The 20,073-nt window shown below is 42.4% G+C and overlaps 1 protein-coding gene across 3 annotated transcripts in view; it reads left to right on the top strand.

The window, feature by feature from the left end:
• Positions 1–20,073, top strand: part of MEI1 (meiotic double-stranded break formation protein 1) — a 79,026-nt gene that overhangs the window by 24,590 nt on the left and 34,363 nt on the right. For 2 of the 3 annotated variants that reach the window (XM_058741159.1, XM_058741157.1), the window contains exons 12-19: positions 746–860; positions 2,179–2,270; positions 3,128–3,269; positions 5,395–5,506; positions 9,327–9,387; positions 10,347–10,444; positions 13,269–13,437; positions 18,463–18,610. In XM_058741159.1, coding sequence (XP_058597142.1) covers positions 746–860; positions 2,179–2,270; positions 3,128–3,269; positions 5,395–5,506; positions 9,327–9,387; positions 10,347–10,444; positions 13,269–13,437; positions 18,463–18,610 — 937 coding nt within the window. The remainder of the gene's footprint in view (positions 1–745; positions 861–2,178; positions 2,271–3,127; positions 3,270–5,394; positions 5,507–9,326; positions 9,388–10,346; positions 10,445–13,268; positions 13,438–18,462; positions 18,611–20,073) is intronic. The other variant, XM_058741158.1, reaches the window with a different exon arrangement.

Below are 20,073 nucleotides of genomic sequence, written 5' to 3'. Positions count from 1 at the left end.
TGACTCTTGCCTTCCTGAATCTATGGAATATGAAGGTTCAAATGGACCCTAAGTGTTACTTTCTATATTTATCCCATACTCACAATGATTGAATCTCCAAAAGTAGTTTCTAGTTTTTGCTTACAGTTTCTAAGAATGGGGAGTCACTCCTCCTAGATTTTCCCCTTTACCTCTATAGAGTTTGACTCTTAGAACGTTCTTCCCTATTCTGAAATAAAGTCTGAGTCCTGATAACATTTACCTGTTGATTGTGGTTTTCCTTATCAAGGTAACAGAGCAAATTTGATCTCTCTTCTCCAAGAGAGCTCATCACTAAGTTGAGGACAGTGGCCATATACATCTCTTGATGCGCCTTCAGTTCTAGATAGTACTTCTTCACCAGGAGGTTCTTCTCTGTGAGAAAACCCTGTCTACTTAATAACAACAATAATAGTCATAGCTGCCATTTATAAGGGCTTACTATCTATTAAGCATCATTCTAAGTGTTTTATCTAATTTGATCCTTAAAATAATTTTATGAGGAAAGTACTATGATCTCTCATTTAATAGATGAGAAAACTGAGGGTTAGGGAAGATGAGGAATCTGCACAAAGTCACGCAGCTAGACAAGTGTTGGAACAAGTATTTTTATCAGGTCAAATCCTGGACCCATCACACTGCCCCCCTCCCCCTTGCCTGAGAACCTGAGGGTATCTTGGACTACCTTTACCTTACCCTAAGCCTGCCTTTGTCTCTCTGGCTGCAGGAAGGACCACCAGAGTGCTCTCCCTGTGCAGTATAGGGAACTGCGGGCCTTGCTTGAAGCCATGCTGAACCGGTGTGCAGATTTTTCCCAGACTCCACTGAACAGGAGGCCCCTGGTCAGTACACTGCATGCAGCTTGTTCCTTCTGAAGATCATGCTATAATGTATTTGAAGAAGATAATTGCCTTACCTTTTTTTGACTCTTTGTAGCTTTTTCTCATGCACACATATCTATAATGAGATTTTTTTTTTCCTCACTGCAGAGCTTTAAAGCTTAATAACTGCTATCCTCGTTTTTAAAGATTTGGAAACTGAAGCCACAGGATTAAATAATTTTTCTCTAAGGCCCAAAATTAGCAAGTACCTGAATTTGGATAGTAAATCCCAGGGTATTTGTACCCAAACCTACTACACTATACCACTTTGTCTTTTATATCATCCAAGCAGTTATGGTAAATGTGCTCCCAAAATTATTTAAGGGTGGATTCACTAGAATCTTAGAAAGAATCTGACTGATATGCAATGTATTGCAATTATTGGCTTTTAGTGGTTCATGGACTGAACATAGCAGAAAAGATACAGTTAATATGAATGCTGGTTATGTCTTTCAAAATTAACTTTGAAAACTAAGCTTTGCATACGCGATGGGGTGGGAGTTTCATATGTGTTGGAGCAACTGATATGGGTATTATAGCCAGTTAGACTAATGTCCAACAGCCTGTGACAGCTTATGTGTATGTATGTATATATATATATATATATATATATATTCTATTATATATATATATATTCTATTATATATATATATTCTATTATATATATATATTCTATTATATATATATATTCTATTATATATATATATTCTATTATATATATATTCTATTATATATATATATTCTATTATATATATATTCTATTATATATATATATTTTATATATATATATTCTATTATATATATATATTTTATATATATATATTCTATTATATATATATATTCTATTCTATATATATATATTCTATTCTATATATATATATTCTATTCTATATATATATTCTATTCTATATATATATTCTATTATATATATATATATATTCTATTATATATATATATATAAAATACGTATATAAATATATATATAATAGGATATATATATAATAGAATGTGTGTGTGTGTGTTTGTGTGTATATATACAAGAGCCAGTCCTGTGGTTCACAGGGGGACAGATGGTTAATGTTCCCTCTTATACCATTTTTAAAAGAGCTATTAGGTGACTAGATTTGTGAGGATATAATCAAGATGCCCTGGAAGTGTTAGGTGTGTGGGAATGCCAGACTCCGGTGTGAGAGGAAGAGGTCTATAGTCCTCTAAGCACAGATTGAGACACAGAGTAGATACTTGACTAACAGGTGCCCACCTCTCCTTCTCACCTCAGGGCCATGCCTCCAGTAGAGATTCGAACAAGGCCATTCTGCGAAGGGGAAAGTTCCTCCTGAGCACTCTGGAGGGATTTAGAAATGCCTGCAGGTGAGGGACCCTCTGTGGTCTGAGGCAGTATTATAGAGGGTGGGAGTGGAAAAGAGTCAGATGAAGGATGAAATTCTAGAAGCAACACTTGATTTCTGATGCTTTGCTGCATAGTGAGAGGACTTTGGCTGGGGCAGAGGTTGGAGATGTGTGTATGTGGAGGGGTGTGTAGAGGTGATTTGAGGAAGAGGAGCAGGAGTAGGAGACTTCTAAAGATTCCCTCCTGGTGAAGTTTTTGTTACTATACAATGAGTCTCCTTGTACGTGAGACTCATGAATGTGTCTCATTTGGCTTTGTTCTTCTTCCCAAATAACGAAGCCCTATAGGTGTTTGCTGAATGCCGGTTGGACTAATTTAGTTCATATTAACAGAATTTGTCATATCTACTCTATGTCAGGCCTGTGGCTAGACAGTGGGAGTAGAAAGATAAATCAGATTGCCCTCTGCCCACAAGGACCTCACGGTGTCTTGGGGAAGAGGCGGTTTTGCATATATATATATATATATATATATGGAATTCATTAGCTTGTCACAATGTGGGGAAGGCATTCCTGGTAGAGAGAGCAGGATATATAAAGGGAAAGAGATATAAAACAGCAAGTAGCATGGTATGTTCAGGGAAGTACATGTGATAAGGTAGAAGAATCATGTATTATGAGAGAGGGGGTGGGGAGCACAAAACTGGAGAGGCATCCAAGGACCAGGTCCTCCCTCATTGAGTCCTCTTACATTTTCTCCAGATCTGCTGATGGGGATACTTTCCCTGGACCCTGAGCTCAGGTGTCCCTCTGAGAGGATGCTTCTAACCTTTATGTTGTATAGGTAGTATGGATATGCTCACACATTGATTTCTTAGGTTGGCTATGGAATTCCAGAGCGAGCCTTCAGCCCACGAGAATCCATTCACAGCTCCTGGAGCCGAGAAGGAAGACACTTTGGAGGCCTTCTCAGAATTTCTTCTCAGTGCCTGTGACTCCCTTTGTATCCCCATGGTGATGGTGGGTTCCCCTGGGGCACACATAGCATGAAGTTTGTAGAGGAGAATGTGAGGTTGAGCCAAGCCGAGAGACATAAGGTAGCGAGTACTCAACCAGACCTTCAGAGGGTCTCAGTAGTACTGTTCCTCAGCCAGTTTTCCTTTTCTTAAAAAAAAAGAAAATGAAGCGTGGGGCACCTGGCTGTCTCATTTAGTGGAGAGTGTGATTCTTGGTCTTGGGGTTATGGGTTTGAGCCCCCCATTGGGTGTAGTGATTACTTAAAAATTTTTTTTAAATCTTAACCGCCCCTCACCAAAAACCCAAGATGTAGTGTTTCATTGTAAACCAACAGATGCCTCTTAAGTAAAAGTAGAAAGCAGTAACAATAAAATAAATAGGTAGTGTTTATGGAGTGATAAATGTTTCGTATTCATTACCTAATTTGGTCATCCCAATGACTGTGTGAGATGGGTGCTATAATATCCCCAAGCGAAAGATGAGGTTGTCTTGTTACAACAGCTGCAAAGCAAGTGCACAACAGTGCTGAGATCTGAACCCATGCATTCTTATGATTAATAAAGAGCAGTGGTGAATGTCTGATTTAGGCCTCACTAAAGAACCCATATGTATTCTGTAAAATGAGATTTGGCCATTCTGAAGAGAGACCTGGTCCTAAAGAGCTTCGTTTTGAGCTGACTTGAGATAGTGGTGGTAGGAAGATCTGGGTCCGGAGCTGCTGACTGCTCTGATGACTTTGGATGAGTCCTCTCCTCTTTGAGGTTTGGTCATCCTGTGAACCTGTGAGAGGTCCCTTTTAGTCAGGGCACCTCCAAATACCTACTGGGAACAGTAGGTGGCAGCAGGGAGGCATCCTCTGGTTCTGGGGACAGAGAACCTCTTTGAAGAAGCCTTTGAGCCAGCATGCCAGGTGGGTAACTGTCAGAAGCCATGGGCTGCATGCATGCTCTGATTGGTACTCAGGAGCAGTAACACTTGGGCACTTCACATTGGTTTCCTCATCTGCTTTGCCTTCTTCCTAGACTTAGGAAGCGTTAAGAGTCAGATCTAGAACTAGAGGATAGAATTGTATTATTCTTGCTTTCTACTTTTCCATATTTTACACATTTCTTTAATGAGCATTATTACCTTTCTAATTAAAATTTTTTTTGGTTTAAAAACCAAAGGAAATGAGGCGCCTGAGTGGCTCTGTCAGTTAGGTGTCTGACTCTTGATTTCAGCCTAGGTCTTGATCTCATGGTCATAAATTCAAGCCCTGTGTTGGACTCCATGCTGGGCATGAAGCCTACTTAAAAAAAAAAAAAATAAAAGGAAAGATATCTATAAGAATCATGTCTCTGATATCCAAGCTTTTACAGGTAGGGAAATGAGACACCAAGAGGGGAGGGGGTGGCTGACCCATGGGCACACAGCAACTTTGTGTAGAGCTTGGTCTTGAATCCAGGTTTCTCTACTCTTTTTTTTTTTTTTTTTTTTTCAACGTTTTTTATTTATTTTTGGGACAGAGAGAGACAGAGCATGAACGGGGGAGGGGCAGAGAGAGAGAGGGAGACACAGAATCGGAAACAGGCTCCAGGCTCCGAGCCATCAGCCCAGAGCCTGACGCGGGGCTCCAACTCACGGACCGCGAGATCGTGACCTGGCTGAAGTCGGACGCTTAACCGACTGCGCCACCCAGGCGCCCTTAATCCAGAGCTCTGTCTGCTACATCAGGCTGCCTCATGACTGACTGTTCAAAGATCACATGAAAAATAAATGTGAAGACAGTTTGTAAAGTATATGATTATTACTAAATGGCTATAGTCATAGGAACTTGAGTGTTATTGTGCATTATAGTTTAAAAAGTACTTTTTACACATCAGATCTCATTTGTTTCCAGGAGATAGGCCATGTTTTATTCTTTTTGGTACAGAGGCCCAGAAAGGTAATATGTCTTACACAACTTATTAAGTGGTGGGTATAACTCTTGGATGCAAGCTTGTGACTTCAGGTTCCCTAGCTTTTCTTGTGCCCTTCAAGTGAAAGGGGTTGGTCTGTTGTTGCTTGATTTGATGCCAGTTTTGTTGATGCTTTCTTCTTCAGAGGCTCAGTCCTGGTGGGCTGTGTTCTCCCTCTTGGTTCTTTGCAGAGGCACTCAGAGCAGGCCACCCAACCAAACTTGATGGAAGTTTTCCTCTCGATTCTACACAGTCTCTTTGTCATCGTTCCCCACATGAAGGAAAAATTCTCCAAGAAGCTCGGTAGGCAAGTATGGAAGTTGGGAGGGAGGCAGGTGCTTATGCTCAAAGAGAGCATAACCTGTGGGCAGGAGGTTTACATAATCACTCAGAATCAATATCTGCACTCTTTCCAGTGTTCAGTGAGAGGGAATACCATTCAACAATCAAAGGTACTAAAAATTAAGTTTTCAAATTTATTGATATTTCTCTCAGAATATCAAGGAGGTTCCAGTTCAGAGTCCACAACATGCATCTTTCTGCATTGCCCTCATCCTTCACATTCCCTCAGACCTCACAGGATGTTCAGCATCTCTGACTCCTGAGTACTAAATGTCAGAAGTACCCCCAGTTATTGTGACACCTGGAAAACGTCCCCACATACTTCCACATGCCTTCTGGGGGAGTGGTGGCACTCTGTGAAAGCTGCTGTCTGTGCGCTGAAGTGCCTTCCGGAAACTGAACCCCAGTGGCTATTGACTCCCTTGGCCTTCTCCAGGCCTTCTTGCATCTATTTATTTTCTTCTCTGACTAGCCATTTTGCCTCCTCAAGTGTAAACCTTCCTTTCTCACTTGTCCTGTTGTCACACTATGAATACTTCAACATGTAGAATAAGCCTAGGAGTCAGAGTCAGAGTCTCCTTTATTTTCCTTAGAAAGTAGGAGTGATGGTGAAAATGGGAAGGGGAAGATAGCCAAAAACAGAAAAGGGAGGAGAGAGAAATATAGTAATAACTAATGATAACTAATACTTATGACACTCTTATTATTGTCAGATACTGTTTTAAGTGCCTTACATGTATTAATTCATTTAGTTCTCATAAAAACCCTAGGGAGTAGGTACTATGATTATCTTCATTCTATGGAGAAGCATACTGAAGCTCAGAGAGGTTGAATAACTTGCCCAGGGTCACACTGGAAGTAGTGTGCCCAGGATTCAAATTCAGAGAATCTGGCTCTGGAGCCTGATTTCTTTCTGCATCTCGATGGTATGCTTGCCTCTTATCATTGCCATTTAATGTCTTCTTTTATTCCTATCACATAGTAGGCAGTGGAAAATCTACCACAAAGGAGTAGCCAGGACTCAGTCATGCAGGGCTTTGTTGGCCGTGTGAGGAATCTGGACTTTATCCTAGGAGTTTTGAGTCTAAAAGAAGGCAAGTTATAGGCTCAGCTTTCTGTTTTAGAAAGATCCTTTTTGGATCAGTGTGGACCATGAGTGAGAGGGAGGCAAGACTACAGACAATAGTTTAACCTCTTGCATTAACTCAGGTTGTGATAGGAACTAAACGAAGTGTTGGGAGTGGGTGCAGCAGTTGGATGTAGGGCAGGAGAGAGAGGGAACAGCTCAGGGTAATGCCTTGGGTTTTGGCTGCCATCTAGGTGGATGGTGGTGATTTTTATCAAGAGAAGGCTCACCATAGGAGGATCTGATTTGGAAAGGCAGTAGAGGATGTGATCGGTTTGGGTCAGGATGAGCGTGAGATGCCTGTGAGACGTACCAGCAGAGAGGTTAGGTAGGTGATTGACTGTGTCTGAAGTCAGGGGAAAGATCTGGTCTTTAGATACAGATATGCAAGTCTTCAGTATCTAGCCTTTCATTAACTCAACAAATACTGATTGGGCACTTACTTCATGAAAGGCGCCGTCCTGGGGCTGAGGATGCGGCAGTGAACAAAATAGAACCCTGTCCTCGTGGGGCCAACTGTCTAGTGGGAAACAGCTGAAATCCTTCAAGGGAGTGTGTAAAATGAGATGATTAGAGGGAACCAGGACAGAATCAAGGGCAACATTTTAATGGCCACGAGAAGGAGGAAACACTAAAGGACACTGGTAAGGGACAGTTGGAGAAGTAGGGAGAAAACCAGAAGCGTATGACATTAGAAAAGCCAAGCAAGAGAGTTTTGTAGATTTGGGAGTGGTTGATGTGTCAAATGCATCCCAGAGATCAAGGAAGATGAGGACTGAAATATGTTCATTGGATTTGGCATCATGGAGGCTGTTGGTGACCTTGGCCAGAGCAGTTTCTGTGACATAGTTGGGGTGGATGCCAGACTGTAGTAAATTGAAGAGTGAGTGCAAGGTGAGGCAGTAGAGACAGGATAGACAGCTCTTTGGGTAAGTTTGGTATGAGAGGAGGTGAGAAATGGGGGTATAATTGGAAGGGAACATGAAATTAGAGGGTTTTTTTACCCTCCAACACTAGAAACACTTATTCTGATTAGTAGCTGATAGAAAGGAGCAATAGAGACCTCCTGCTCCTCAGTAGAGCAAGGTCCTTGGAAAGAAGAAGGGGGCTGGATCCAGAGCTGGGGTGATGAGGGGCATGCCTTTTGCAATTGCCTCACAATTTGATTTGGGATATTGAGGGAGTTTCTGATTAATAGTCTAGGTCATCCTGGGGAGGTCCCTTGTCACAGCTCAGAGGGATCTTTGTTCTGTCCAGGCAAAGAACAGAAGACAGGAAACCCTTAGGAAGCTGAAGCTATTTGTCATAGAAAGTAGAAGTGGGAGCTTCTAGGAGAGAGTGAGAGGCTGTGTGGAAGAGGGGGAAAAAGCAGGACCTTTGTCATTAGCTCTTGTGGGTTGAGATTCTTACCCCCTCCTTTACTTACTTATTGACATTGGACAAATTAATTTTTTGTTTCCAGTGTCTTTAGCTAGACATGGTGATAACAGAATTAAATGAGATTGTAATATATATATATATGTCTCCTGAATGATTCTACCTCTTAGTTATGACAACTGACCTATACTTCTTTTCTTCCTTCCATCCACTCTTTCTGTCTGCCATACTTCAAGAGCCAAGAAGATCCAGTCTTGGGATGTTGGATGGGTGCAACTTCAGAAGTGTAGATCTCTGGGGGGCAGTGGCAGAGAGGAGGGGATGTGGAGAATGGTTGTGTACAGGGAGATCTATGCAGATAGAACAGGATTGGGGCCCAACCTGCAAGAGAAAAGAAGGAAGCAGGCAGTGCCAGCCAAGAGGGGGCAGAGGCCCTGAATAGGGGGTGGAGAAACTCTGGGTCCCTGAGATACTGGGCCAAGAGCCCCTTCCAGCAGGAACCCTGTGTGTCCCCTCCCTGGGGGGAGTCATGAGTTGAAGTGTGTCCCAGAAAGTTGCTGTGAAACTCTGAGGGATGAATTTCCTGCCATATGCTTTAGCCCCAGGATAGAACACAGATTGTCCCCAAGTCTGAAGCTGGTGCAGTGGGACCTCTTGATGTTCTTGTCTAGACTCCTGCTTTTATAGGGGCGCAGGATGGGCAGGACAGAAGTCAGATTTGACAGGGAAGCTTGGCGCAGGATGTGGGGAGACTGGGAGGAGGCAGGTAGTGCAGGGGCCTGGGCCAGGGTCATCAACTAACACAGAACCTGTTACCTGACCTCAGGCGTGAGAACCAGTCCTTCCCCACAGGCATTCAGAGATGGGGATAAAGCAGTGACTACCCTTTGTTCTTCCTGAGTCTGAAACTGGGTTATTTTCTACAACGTTGGAAGAAGGGATAGAACAAGCAGATATGTCTTTCCTAGGTCATTGTCAAACGTCCCAGATTATAATGGAAGATGAACATTTATTCAACACCTACTCCACAGTGCAGTGCTAGGCATTTGTTAGATAGTCTATGTACACTTCTCTTACTCAGCTTCACAACAACCTGTGAGGTATAGATATTGAAACCGAGTCGCAGAGAAGTTAAATACGTGTTCCAGGATGACCCTAGTAGTATGAACCTAAGTCTACATGGCTCCAAAGTTAGTACTCTTTGGAACCACTCAACTTTGAGAATTTCTGTAACGAGTCTGGTTTAAATTGCTTTCCGCTTTCTTCCTACTTCTCAAGCTTCCTCATCTTTCATACGATTAACCCTGGAACTGAAGGCCAGGTTCTGCAGCAGCCTAAGGTATGTATGGTTTCAGGTGCCGGTGTCCTTGTCGGGATAAGTGGAAATTTCTGACTGGTGTGGTTTAGTCATAGGACCATGGGGAGGATTGACACCATGTCGGAATTGCTCAGCACCTGGTGGTGTGAGCTGGACATGCTCCTGTAGCTTTTATTTCATCTGGTTCTGGTAAGACACTCATGCCATGTGATACTTGGACAGGCACCTGTTACATCAAAACCGGAAGGGCTCTTGGAGATCATTTGTCTAACTCCTCATTTTACAAATGGGGAGACAGAAGCCCTCAGAGGGTAGTGAAAGCAGTGCCCACAAAGACAGAGCCACGTGCTGGTTGCTGCCAGCCCACCATTTCCAGAGGAAATGTAGAGAGGTTCAAAGTCAAGAGGTGGCTACTTCAGTCTCTGTCTTGTTAAGTTTCTAGAGTAATCTTCTGTTCCTTCCCATTTATGATTTGCCAGCTGTCTCTGCATTTACTTGACAGATTCCATTTGTTATTGCCTACAGCCTGCAAGATGACCACAGTATAGTATCTAGCTCTCCTTGCATGTCTCTGACTGGAACACCCAGCCTTCTGGAAGGAATACCTTGACTACCCATCTTGGGTTCAACAGCTTCCTTTTTTTTTTTTTTTTTTCCCCAGGACTCTCAAGGCCTTTCCTGAACTAGGAGCACTTTTTTTGTTTTATGTTTCATTAAACTGGGGTTCGGTAGCCCTCCCTGATTTATTTTTTCAGTAAAATTTTAGCGAATGCCTGTGTGCCTAAGTTACAGCTGTAGCAGCGGGTTCCATATTTATTATTCACAGCCACCTCCAGAACTCTTCCTCCCGGGCCGTGGTTAGAGCTTCACTGGGCTCTGGCACAAGGCAGTGGTGTCCCAGTATATGGCAGGGATAATGCTGTCCCAGCCAAAGTAGCAATGTCTTCTCTCTTGTTCTCTTTTCCTTTCCACCCTCTAAGTCACTCAGATCTAAATCAGGTATGTTCCAGTTTCCTCTACGACATGAGCCTCAACCTCCTGTCAGCTCCAGAGAAGACAGAGCCACCTTCTCAAGAAGGTAAGATGCTGCAGCATGACCACTTATCAGGCTCATGGTGGTCTTTTACGGTCTGGATGCCTTTGTTGATAGGCTGGGTAGTGAGTCAGAATCATAATTATCTCTTTGCTAGAAGCTGCCCAGAGGAACCGTGAAGTCATGGAATGATGAGACTATAGGCTGACACCTAGGGAGATAAGATAATCAAATCAGGAAACAATAGAATCCAAGATTCCTGGACCCTTAGACTCTAAGGGTTGAGAAAGACCCCAAAGCTTATCAAGCCCAGGTCCTCACCCTGGCCTTCTCCTCTTAACATCCCTCACACCAGACCTTTCCCTCCCTGCTTGTTACATTCCGAGACTTCTGCTCAAAATACCTTGAATGGTCTGTTCCATTTTTTTGTTTGTTTGTTTCTTCGTTCAAGAAATATTTCTTGAACATCAACTGTGTGTCAGACTCTATTTCAGGTTATGGTGACACAGCTCCAATGTCCCGTCCTCATGGAGTGAGAGAGAGAGAGAGACAATAAACACATATATGCAATGTCATAAATGAGTAGGTGCTATGAAAAAATAAAACTGGGCAGAGGGATAGAGGGTGATGAAGGGAGAAGATAGGTGGTCAGGGAAGGCTTCTGTGAGGAGGTGGCATGTTAGCAGAGGTCTGAATGCAATGAAGGAGGCACATGCAGAATCGAGGCGGGGGAACAGCAGATGGGGGCTGAGAGCTGAAGTCACCACCCCCCCGCCCCCACCTACCCCGGTTGAATATACATAGAGCTTCCCTACATGCCAGGGGAGGCCTGAGTGCTGCTGTGGATACAATGATAATTATGATTATGTTCTCTGCCCTAAGGAGTTCCTCTGTCCTAAACCTCTTTTGGTATAACATAAAACAATTTAATCATTGTTCTATTCATTTATTCAACAAATACGGCACCTTCTTTGTGGGTGAGACTTGGTACTGGCCATGTTTCTTCTTTTTACATTTACAAAGATGTGTCATCTCCCCCCACTTCCTAAACCTCTCTTCCTCCTTTGTTTTTTCTCCAGCGCTGTGCTGAGAGAGACAGAAGCCCAGGCGAGTATTTTCATTCCTTCCCACATGGCTTGGCTCCTAATTCTATGCCAGCCTCTCCTCTCTGCCTGGTACCCTGCTCTATGCCTGCCCAGGTGTGGTCTGGCCTGCAGAGAGACGAGCACAACTACTTCTGCCATGGTGGTAGCCTAGGACCACGCTGGCAGCCGCTGTACAGCAGCCTCTTGTGCTCACCAGCTCTGGCCCCACTGCTGCTGACAGCTCCCTCTCTTTTGGGGAAAGGAGGAGCCCCACGTATCTGCCTCCCTAGACCCTGAGGCCTTGTCAAGTCTCAGAGTGCTGGGAAGAGCACGTACATGCAGAGTCCTTCTTTCTTCCATGTATCAGGAGAAAGGGCATGTGGATGCATGGGATATCAGTTTCATTTTTATGATAACGATCACAGCTTAGTGGAAAAGTCACAAAATTTAGAATTAGGAGACCTGCCCTGTCTGTGCTGCCAGACTGCTGTGGGGCATTCTCCATTCTCACCTTCCACTTGGTCCTAAGTCCACTGCACCGGCAGGACATACTTAACTTGACTTCCAGCATGGCACCCTGCTTTCATTCTTTCATCTTCCAAAGAATCTCCACCCGCTGCTGGAAGGATCTATCTGAAAACCCAAGTCTTATCATCCTAACACCCTGGCCTTCAGCCATAGTCCCCAAACATCAGTCTGTGGGGCTGTCAGACAGGGATGAAGTTTCCTCTGATCTGTGGTGAAATGTGGAAAATAAGGATAATATAGGGAATTTTCTATAAAGTTTTTAAAAAGTCTAAAAGACATCTAGAGCACTGATATCTTTTCCTCTCATACTCTTTTGGTATTAAAATACTCTTTCTTTTTTTTCTTTTTTTAAATGTTTATTTTTTTTAAGAGCGAGAGAGACAGAGCGTGAGCAGGGGAGGGACAGAGAGAGAGGGAGACACAGAATCTGAAACAGGCTCCAGGCTCCGAGCTGTCAGCACAGAGCCCGACGTGGGGTTCAAATTCACGGAACATGAGATCGTGACCTGAGCCCAAGTTGGACGCTTAACTGACTGAACCACTCAGGCGCCCCTAAAATACTCTTTCTTTTATGAAACAGATTTCATAAGAATCTGTCCTCAGGATAAAATTCAGATTCTTTACTCAGCATTCAAGGTTTTTCACACTCTAGCTACTAATTATGTCCCACAGTTCTGCAACTCCTGACACTCCACATCTATTCACTGCTGAGTCAGTCAGACTAGGCTCATTGCTGCACCTAAAACATGTCCTCTTGTGCCTCTGGGCCTCTGAACACCTTTCTTCCGTGCCCAGGATTCTCTGCTCTCACTTTTCTGCCTGTTTTCTGCTCACCTTCCACACTTCCCTCCTTTTCAAGCCTGCCCTCCCCACCCCAGGTGGTATGAGTTATACACTCCTCCGTACTTGAACATGGTACTTGATCATGTCTCCTATAATTGTCCGTCTCCTTGTCTGTCTTTTCCCAGCTACCAGCTCCTGGAAACACAGCCTGTGTGTCACACCTTGGCCTAGAGTAGCCACTCTGAAATTTGTCAATGAATGAAGGAATGTATTCATTCTTTACACATGTTACCTTTAGTTTCTGCTGGCAGGCTGAAAGCTACAGAAAGGAAGAGGAAACTGATTTCCTTTCATCCTGCATGTACCCTGGTACTCTGTGCCCTATACCCTTTTCATGTAGTAGGTACTCATGTGCTCACTACCTGCTTTCCTGTGTTCTCTGTGTGGTGTTCTCCCGCATGTTCCCTGCCCAGAACTCTCTGCAGTGTCTGCGTTCCTGCAGCATGGGCTGCCCGAGATACGCAGCAGGAGCCCTGAAAGCCTTGCCTTCCTGTCTGATCGCCAGTATGTGGAGGGAATTGCTCGCCAGAGACAGTACTGCATCCTGCTCCTCTTCTACCTGGCCTACATCCATGAGGACAGGTCAGTGTTCGATGCTGGGGGCTGGCAGTGTGTCCTGGAACCCACATCTGCAGTCCAATTCAGTTCAATAAATATTCACAGAGGCATCCACTCCAAGCCTGGCCCTGGGTATTGGGGACACAGATAAGTGAGAAACGGGTTATATTCCTGAGGGGCTCATACACTGGAGAGGGGTTAAGGCAGGAGGGTAGTCACAGTGCTGAGAGCAGAGGCCTAAAATGCGAATGAGAACTTTTTAGTATCCTTAAAAGTATTGTTTGCACACAGAAAAAAATTTTGTGGTTTACTTTGGTTTTAAGAATTATTTACACAATTTATTAAAAATTTAAAATCAAAGGAGACTAGTGTAAACAATAATTAAGTGTAAAAAATAATTTTATTGAGGTTAAATTTACATAACATAAAATTAACCATTAAAATAATTTTTTTAACATTTGTTTATTTTTGAGAGACAGAGCGTGAGTGGGGGAGGGGCAGAGAGAGGGAAGACACAGAATCCAAAGCAGGCTCCAGGCTCTGAGCTGTCAGCACAGAGCCTGACATGGGGCCCGAACCCATAAACCGTGAGATCATGACCTGAGCCGAAGTCAGACACTCAACTGATTGAGCCAGCCCGGCACCCCTAAAACTAACCATTTTAAAGTGAACAGTTTGATGGCATTTAGTATATTCACAGTATTGTGCAACCACCACCTCTCTCTAGTTCCAAAAGCATTTCCATCACTCCAAAGTAAAATCTCGTACCCATTAAGCATTCATTCCCCGTTCCTTCTGCTCAGCTCCTGGCACCAACAATCTGTGTTCTGTCTCTATGGATTTATCTGTTCTGAACATTTCCTATAGATGGATCATTCAGTAGATGACCTTTTGTGCCTGGCTTCTTCCACTTAGCATAATGTTTTTGAGATTCATCCAGTTAGCATAATATTTATAGCATGTGTCAGTACTTCATTATTTTTCATGTGGCTTATGCAGATGTTCTAGCATCATGTATTAAAAACACTGTTTTAGGGGTGCCTGGGTGGCTCAGTCGGTTGAGCGACTGACTTTGGCTCAGGTCATGATCTCACGGTTTGTGAGTTTGAGCCCCGCATCAGGCTCTGTGCTGACAGCTCAGAGCCGGGAGCCTGCTTCGGATTCTGTGTCTCCCTCTCTCTCAGCCCCTCCCCCACTCATGCTCTGTCTGTCTCAGAAATAAATAAACATTAAAAAAAAAATTAAAAAAAAAACGCACTGTTTTTTCCTGTAATGAATTGTCTTGACACCCTCACTGAAAATCACTTGGCCCCTTGTGATTTTTTAAAAATTGAGATATAATTGACATGTAGTATATTAATTTCAAAATTTTTTTAACGTTTATTTATTTTTGAGACAGAGAGAGACAGAGCATGAACAGGGGAGGGTCAGAGAGAGGGAGACGCAGAATCCGAAGCAGGCTCCAGGCTCTGAGCTGTCAGCACAGAGCCTGACATGGGGCTCGAACTCACAGACCGCAAGATCATGACCTGAGCTGAAGTTGGATGCTCAACCGATTGAGCCACCCAGGCACCCCTTAGCAACTTTTAAATGTTCAGTGTAGTATTAACAACTGTAGTCACCATTCTGTACATTATATCCCCAAGGTGTATTTATTTTGTAACAGGAAGTTTGTACCCTTTGCCCCCCTTTTCCCATTTTGCCCACTCTCAACCCCTCACTTCTGGCAACCACCAATCTGTTCTATGAGTTTGGTTTTTTGTTTTTGTTTTTTTTAAGATTCCACATGTAAGTAAAATCATACAGTATTTTTCTTTTTCTATTTGACTTATTTCACTTAGCCTAGTGCCTTCAGGGTCAATCCATTTTGTTTGCAAGATTCCTTTCTTTTTTTATGGCTGAACAGTATTCCATTGTGTGTATATACATACCACATTTTCTTTTTTGTATGTTTATTTATTTATTTTGAGAGAGAGAGCAAGTGCAGAGGAGGGGCAGAGAGAAGGAGAAAGAGAGAGAGAGAGAATCCCAAGCTGTCAGCACAGAGCCTGATGTGGGGCTTGAACCCACAAACCATGAGTTCATAACTTGAGCCAAAATCAAGAGTTGGACACTTAACCAACTGAGCCACCCAGGCGCCCCACTTAGGTTTTATCCATGTGTTGACTGTAGTAAATAATGCTGCAGTGAACATGGGAGCGGTACAGATATCTTTTGAGTTTGCATAAATACCCAGAAGTGGAATTGCTGGATCTATTTTTAATTTTTTGAGGAAATTCCATTCTCTTTTCCATAGTGGCTGTGGCAATTTACATTCCTACCAATAGTGCACAAATGTTCCCTTTTCTCAACATCCTTGCCAGCACTTGTTTTTTCTTGTCTTTTTGATAATAGCCATTTAACAGGTGTGAGAATGTACCTCATTGTGGTTTTGATTTTACATTTCCTTGCTAATCAGTGATGTTGAACATTTTTTCATGTACCTGTTGGCCATCTGTATGCGTTCTTTGGAAAATGTCTCTTCAGATCCTATGCCCATTTTTAATTGGATTTTTTTTTGCTATTGAATTGTGTGAGTTCTTTATTTTGCATATTCATTTTTTTTATCAGATATATATATGATTTGCAAAGATTTTTTCCCATTCAGTGGGCTGCCTTTTCATTTTGTTGATGGCTTCCTTTGCTGTACAGAAGCTTTTTAGTTTGAAATAGTCCCATTTGTTTAATTTTACTTTTGGTATAAGATCTAAAAATGTCCTCACCAAGACCGATGTCAAGTAAATTACTGCCTGTGTTTTCTTCTAGAAGTTTTATGGTTTCAGCTGTTAACATTCATGTCTTTAATCCATGTTGAGTCAATTTTTGTGTGTGGTATAAAATAGTGGTCCGCTTTTATTTTTTTGCATGTCACTGTTCAGTTTTCCCAACACCATTTACTGAAACAAACATATGCTGATTTTTTTTCAATATACAGAATGGGATATTATATAAGGTCTTCCACTTGCCTTTTAACCTAACGATATATCTTGGACCTCTTTTCATGTTAGTACATGTATTAGTAGATTTACCTCATACTTTTGGTAGCTGTATAGTATTTATATTATGGCTATTATCCATTTTATTTTCATTTTTAATTAAAAATTTTTTCAGTTCATTTTTTGAGAGAGAGAGAGAGAGAGACAGACAGACAGACGGGGGGGCGGGGGCAGAGAGAGAGGGAGAGAGAGAATCCCAAGCAGGCTCCACGCTGTCAGCACAGAGCCTGATATAGGGCTTGAACTCAGGAAACTGGGAGATCATGACCTGAGCTGAAACCAAAAGTTGGATGCTTAACTGACTGAGCCACCCAGGTGCCCCTTTTATTTTTTAAATAAAAATTCTATTTTGTAATAATTATAGATTTATAGGAAAGTTGCAAAGAATACAGAGAGTTTTTCACTAATTTTCTCCTAATGTTGACATAACTATGATAAATTTATCAAACCAAGACACCAACCTTGGTACATTGGTAATTTTTCCATTTTTTTTAATTGTAGTAAAATACACAAACATAAAATTTGCATCTTAACCATTGTTAGTGTTCTGTTAATGGGTATTAAGTACATTAATGTTGTTGTACTACCATCACCACCATTCATCTCCAGAACTGTTTTCATCTTGCAGAAGCAAAATTCTATACCTATTGAACAATAACTCTCCATTTCCCTTTCCCCAGTCCCTGGAAACCACTATTCTACTTTCTGTCCCAATGATTTAGACTACTCTAAGTACTTCATATAAGTGGAATCATGTAGTATGTCTTTTTTGTGACAGGCTTATTTCACTTAACACAATGTCCTTAAGATTCATCCATCCTATAGCATGTCAAAATTTCTTTCCTTTTTTATGCTGAATAATGCTTCATTGTATGTATATACCACATTTTGCTTATGGATTTGTCCCGTCAGTGGATACTTGGATTGCTTCCACCTTTTGGCTATTGTGAATAATGCTGCTGTGAACATGGGTGTACAAATATCTCTTTGAGACCCTGTTTTCAGTTCTTTTGTGTATATATCTAGATTGTTGGATCATCTGGTAGTTCTGTTTTTAATTTTTTGAGGAAATGCCATTCTCTTTTTCATAGTGGCTAAACTATTTTACATTCCCATCAACAGTGCACAAGGGTTCTGATTTTACCTCACAGTTTTGATTTGCGTTTCCCTAATGATTAGTGATGTTGAGCATCCTTCCATCTACTTAATGACCATTTATATATCTTCTTCGGAGAAATGTCTGTTCAAGAAGTCCTTCGCCCATTTTTTATAGCTTTTTCTTTTTAACATTTATTCATTTATTTAGAGAGAGAGAGAGAGAGAGAGAGAGCATGTGCTCCCATGCAAGGGAGAGCAGGAGGGGCAGAGAGAGAGAAAATCCCAAACAAGCTCTGCTTGGGATTCACAGAGCCTCTGCGTCAGCAGAGAGCCCAACGTGGGGCTTGATCTTATGAACCATGAGATCGTGACCTAAGCTGAAATCAAGAGTCAGACGCTTAACTGACTGAGCCACCCAGGCTCCCCTATGCCTTTTATATTTTACAAAAAAAAAAGTCAGTCTCCTCATCTCCATCTCCCTTGCATGTACAAACATAGATGTCTCCTTCCCCAGAAAGTATCCTATTGAACACACAAATGTTCAATGATAAAGAACAGTGGACTGGTTGCCAAAACAGGGACTCCTAAACCCCAGTAGTAGCATCCTTCTCTTTAACAGTACTAGTCCTGGCAGATGCTGCCTAACAGTACTGGCAGATGCTTTGCCTCCTAGGTGTGAGTGAGAAGCCTTTGGCCCCTAGACAGAGCCTTGTACAGAGCATAGAACCATGTGCTGTGCGTATATGACAATGCTTTGTAAGTATACAAAGCATGCTCTTTGTGCAAGGTGTCCTGAGGCTGTGGACATGCTAGAGCAGAAGGACAGAAGGCAGAGGGAGAATATGGCAAGACAGGACGTGTCAAGGCAGGACAGCCATTTATTTTTTTTTTCACTCAGACTCTCCTTGGTCGACAGGTTTGTCTCAGAGGCAGAATTATTTGTGGCCGTGCAAAGCTTCCTCCTGTCTCTGCAGGACCAGGATGAGCGCCCTCCGCTGACGGTCATCAGAGCCTCCATCTATCTGCTTGCAATCTGCCAGGACAAAGACGATGCATTAGATGAGGTATGGACCAAAATGCCTGGGACTCTTCCTCCTCCTGCTGCACCTCTTTACATCATGGCTCCTTGAGACCATGATGATATATATAGAGAGAAAGTAGGTGGAAGACAGAGAGAGAAAGAGGGAGGGAGGGGGGGAGTCTTGGTGGAATGGAACAGGGTAGGGGGTTGACACGTTCAGAGCCTATATAATTTAGCTAATTCTCTCAACAGTCCTGAGAGGCAAAGATTATTATTTCCACTTTTTACGGGTAAGAACATCAAGACTTAGGTTAAAGTAACTTTCTCTAAGTCACACAATTAATTGATGGGGATGCCAGGATTCCAATTTAGACTCCCAAGGCTCTTTTATTAGTACCACCTCTGGTTTGAGCGGGACAAGAGAGAGATGTGAGGTATATCCTTCTGTTAACAGTTTATTAAACAAAGTGGTTTTCTGGGACCCGATCATTGTTAATCAGGCTGACCTTGGATCACTTTGATGGTGGTTGTGTGTATGCAAGTTTTTTCTTTTCAGATTCTTTTTTTTTAATTTTTTAAATTTTTGAAAGAGAAAGAGACAGAGGGTGAGCAGGGGAGGGGCGGAGAGAGAGGAAGACACAGAATCTGAAGCAGTCTTCAGGCTCTGAGCCATCAGCACAGAGCCCGACATGGGGCTTGAGCCCATGAACCACGAGATCATGACCTGAGCCAGGGTTGGATGCTTAACTGACTAAGCCACCCGGGTGCCCCCTGTTTCCAGATTCTTTATAAATTCTTGTGGATCAAGGACTATGTCTAATCGATTGCTAAATCTCTCCCCTCTTTCATTAAAGATTGCTTTTACTCGTTAGATATGGACACTTCAGCCTCAACCTAAGGATACCCTTTCTTCACTGACAAGTAATTTTGCCTCTTTTTTGAAGTTTTTTTTTTAATTTAACTAGTCTCTATATCCAACATGGGGCTCGAACTCATGACCCCAAGATCAAGAGCCACGTGTTCCTCTGACCGAGCCAGCCAGGTGCTCCATAATTTTGCTTCTTTTTGATTACCTTTGGGATGAACATGATGTAAGAAGACCTAGTTTAATTTGGATAGAAGCAGAAAGTTGTAGTGAAAGTGCATGAGTTTTCAAGTAAGTAGATCTAGAGATACAATATCCCATTGTCTCTTTTATTGTGATATTTGAAGCCATTGGTGATCATTGCCTACAATTAATTCATTAGAGATTGTGAAATAACAATATCCTAATTCTGTCATTCAACCTTTATTTATTTATTTATTTATTTATTTATTTATTTATTTAAAATGTTTATTTATTTTGAGAGAGAGGGAGAGAGTGCGAGTGGGGGAGGGGCAAAGAGAGATGGAGACAGAATCCCAGGCAGGCTCTGCACTGTGAGCACAGAGTCCAATGAGGGGCTCAATCCCATGAACCATGAGATCATGACCTGAGTCAAAATCAGGAATTGGATGCTTAACTGA

Source organism: Neofelis nebulosa, chromosome 8 (assembly GCF_028018385.1).
Source record: "Neofelis nebulosa isolate mNeoNeb1 chromosome 8, mNeoNeb1.pri, whole genome shotgun sequence".
Lineage (NCBI taxonomy): Eukaryota > Metazoa > Chordata > Mammalia > Carnivora > Felidae > Neofelis > Neofelis nebulosa.
Note: the sequence above shows the minus strand (reverse complement) of the source record. Positions and strands in the feature narration are given on the sequence as shown.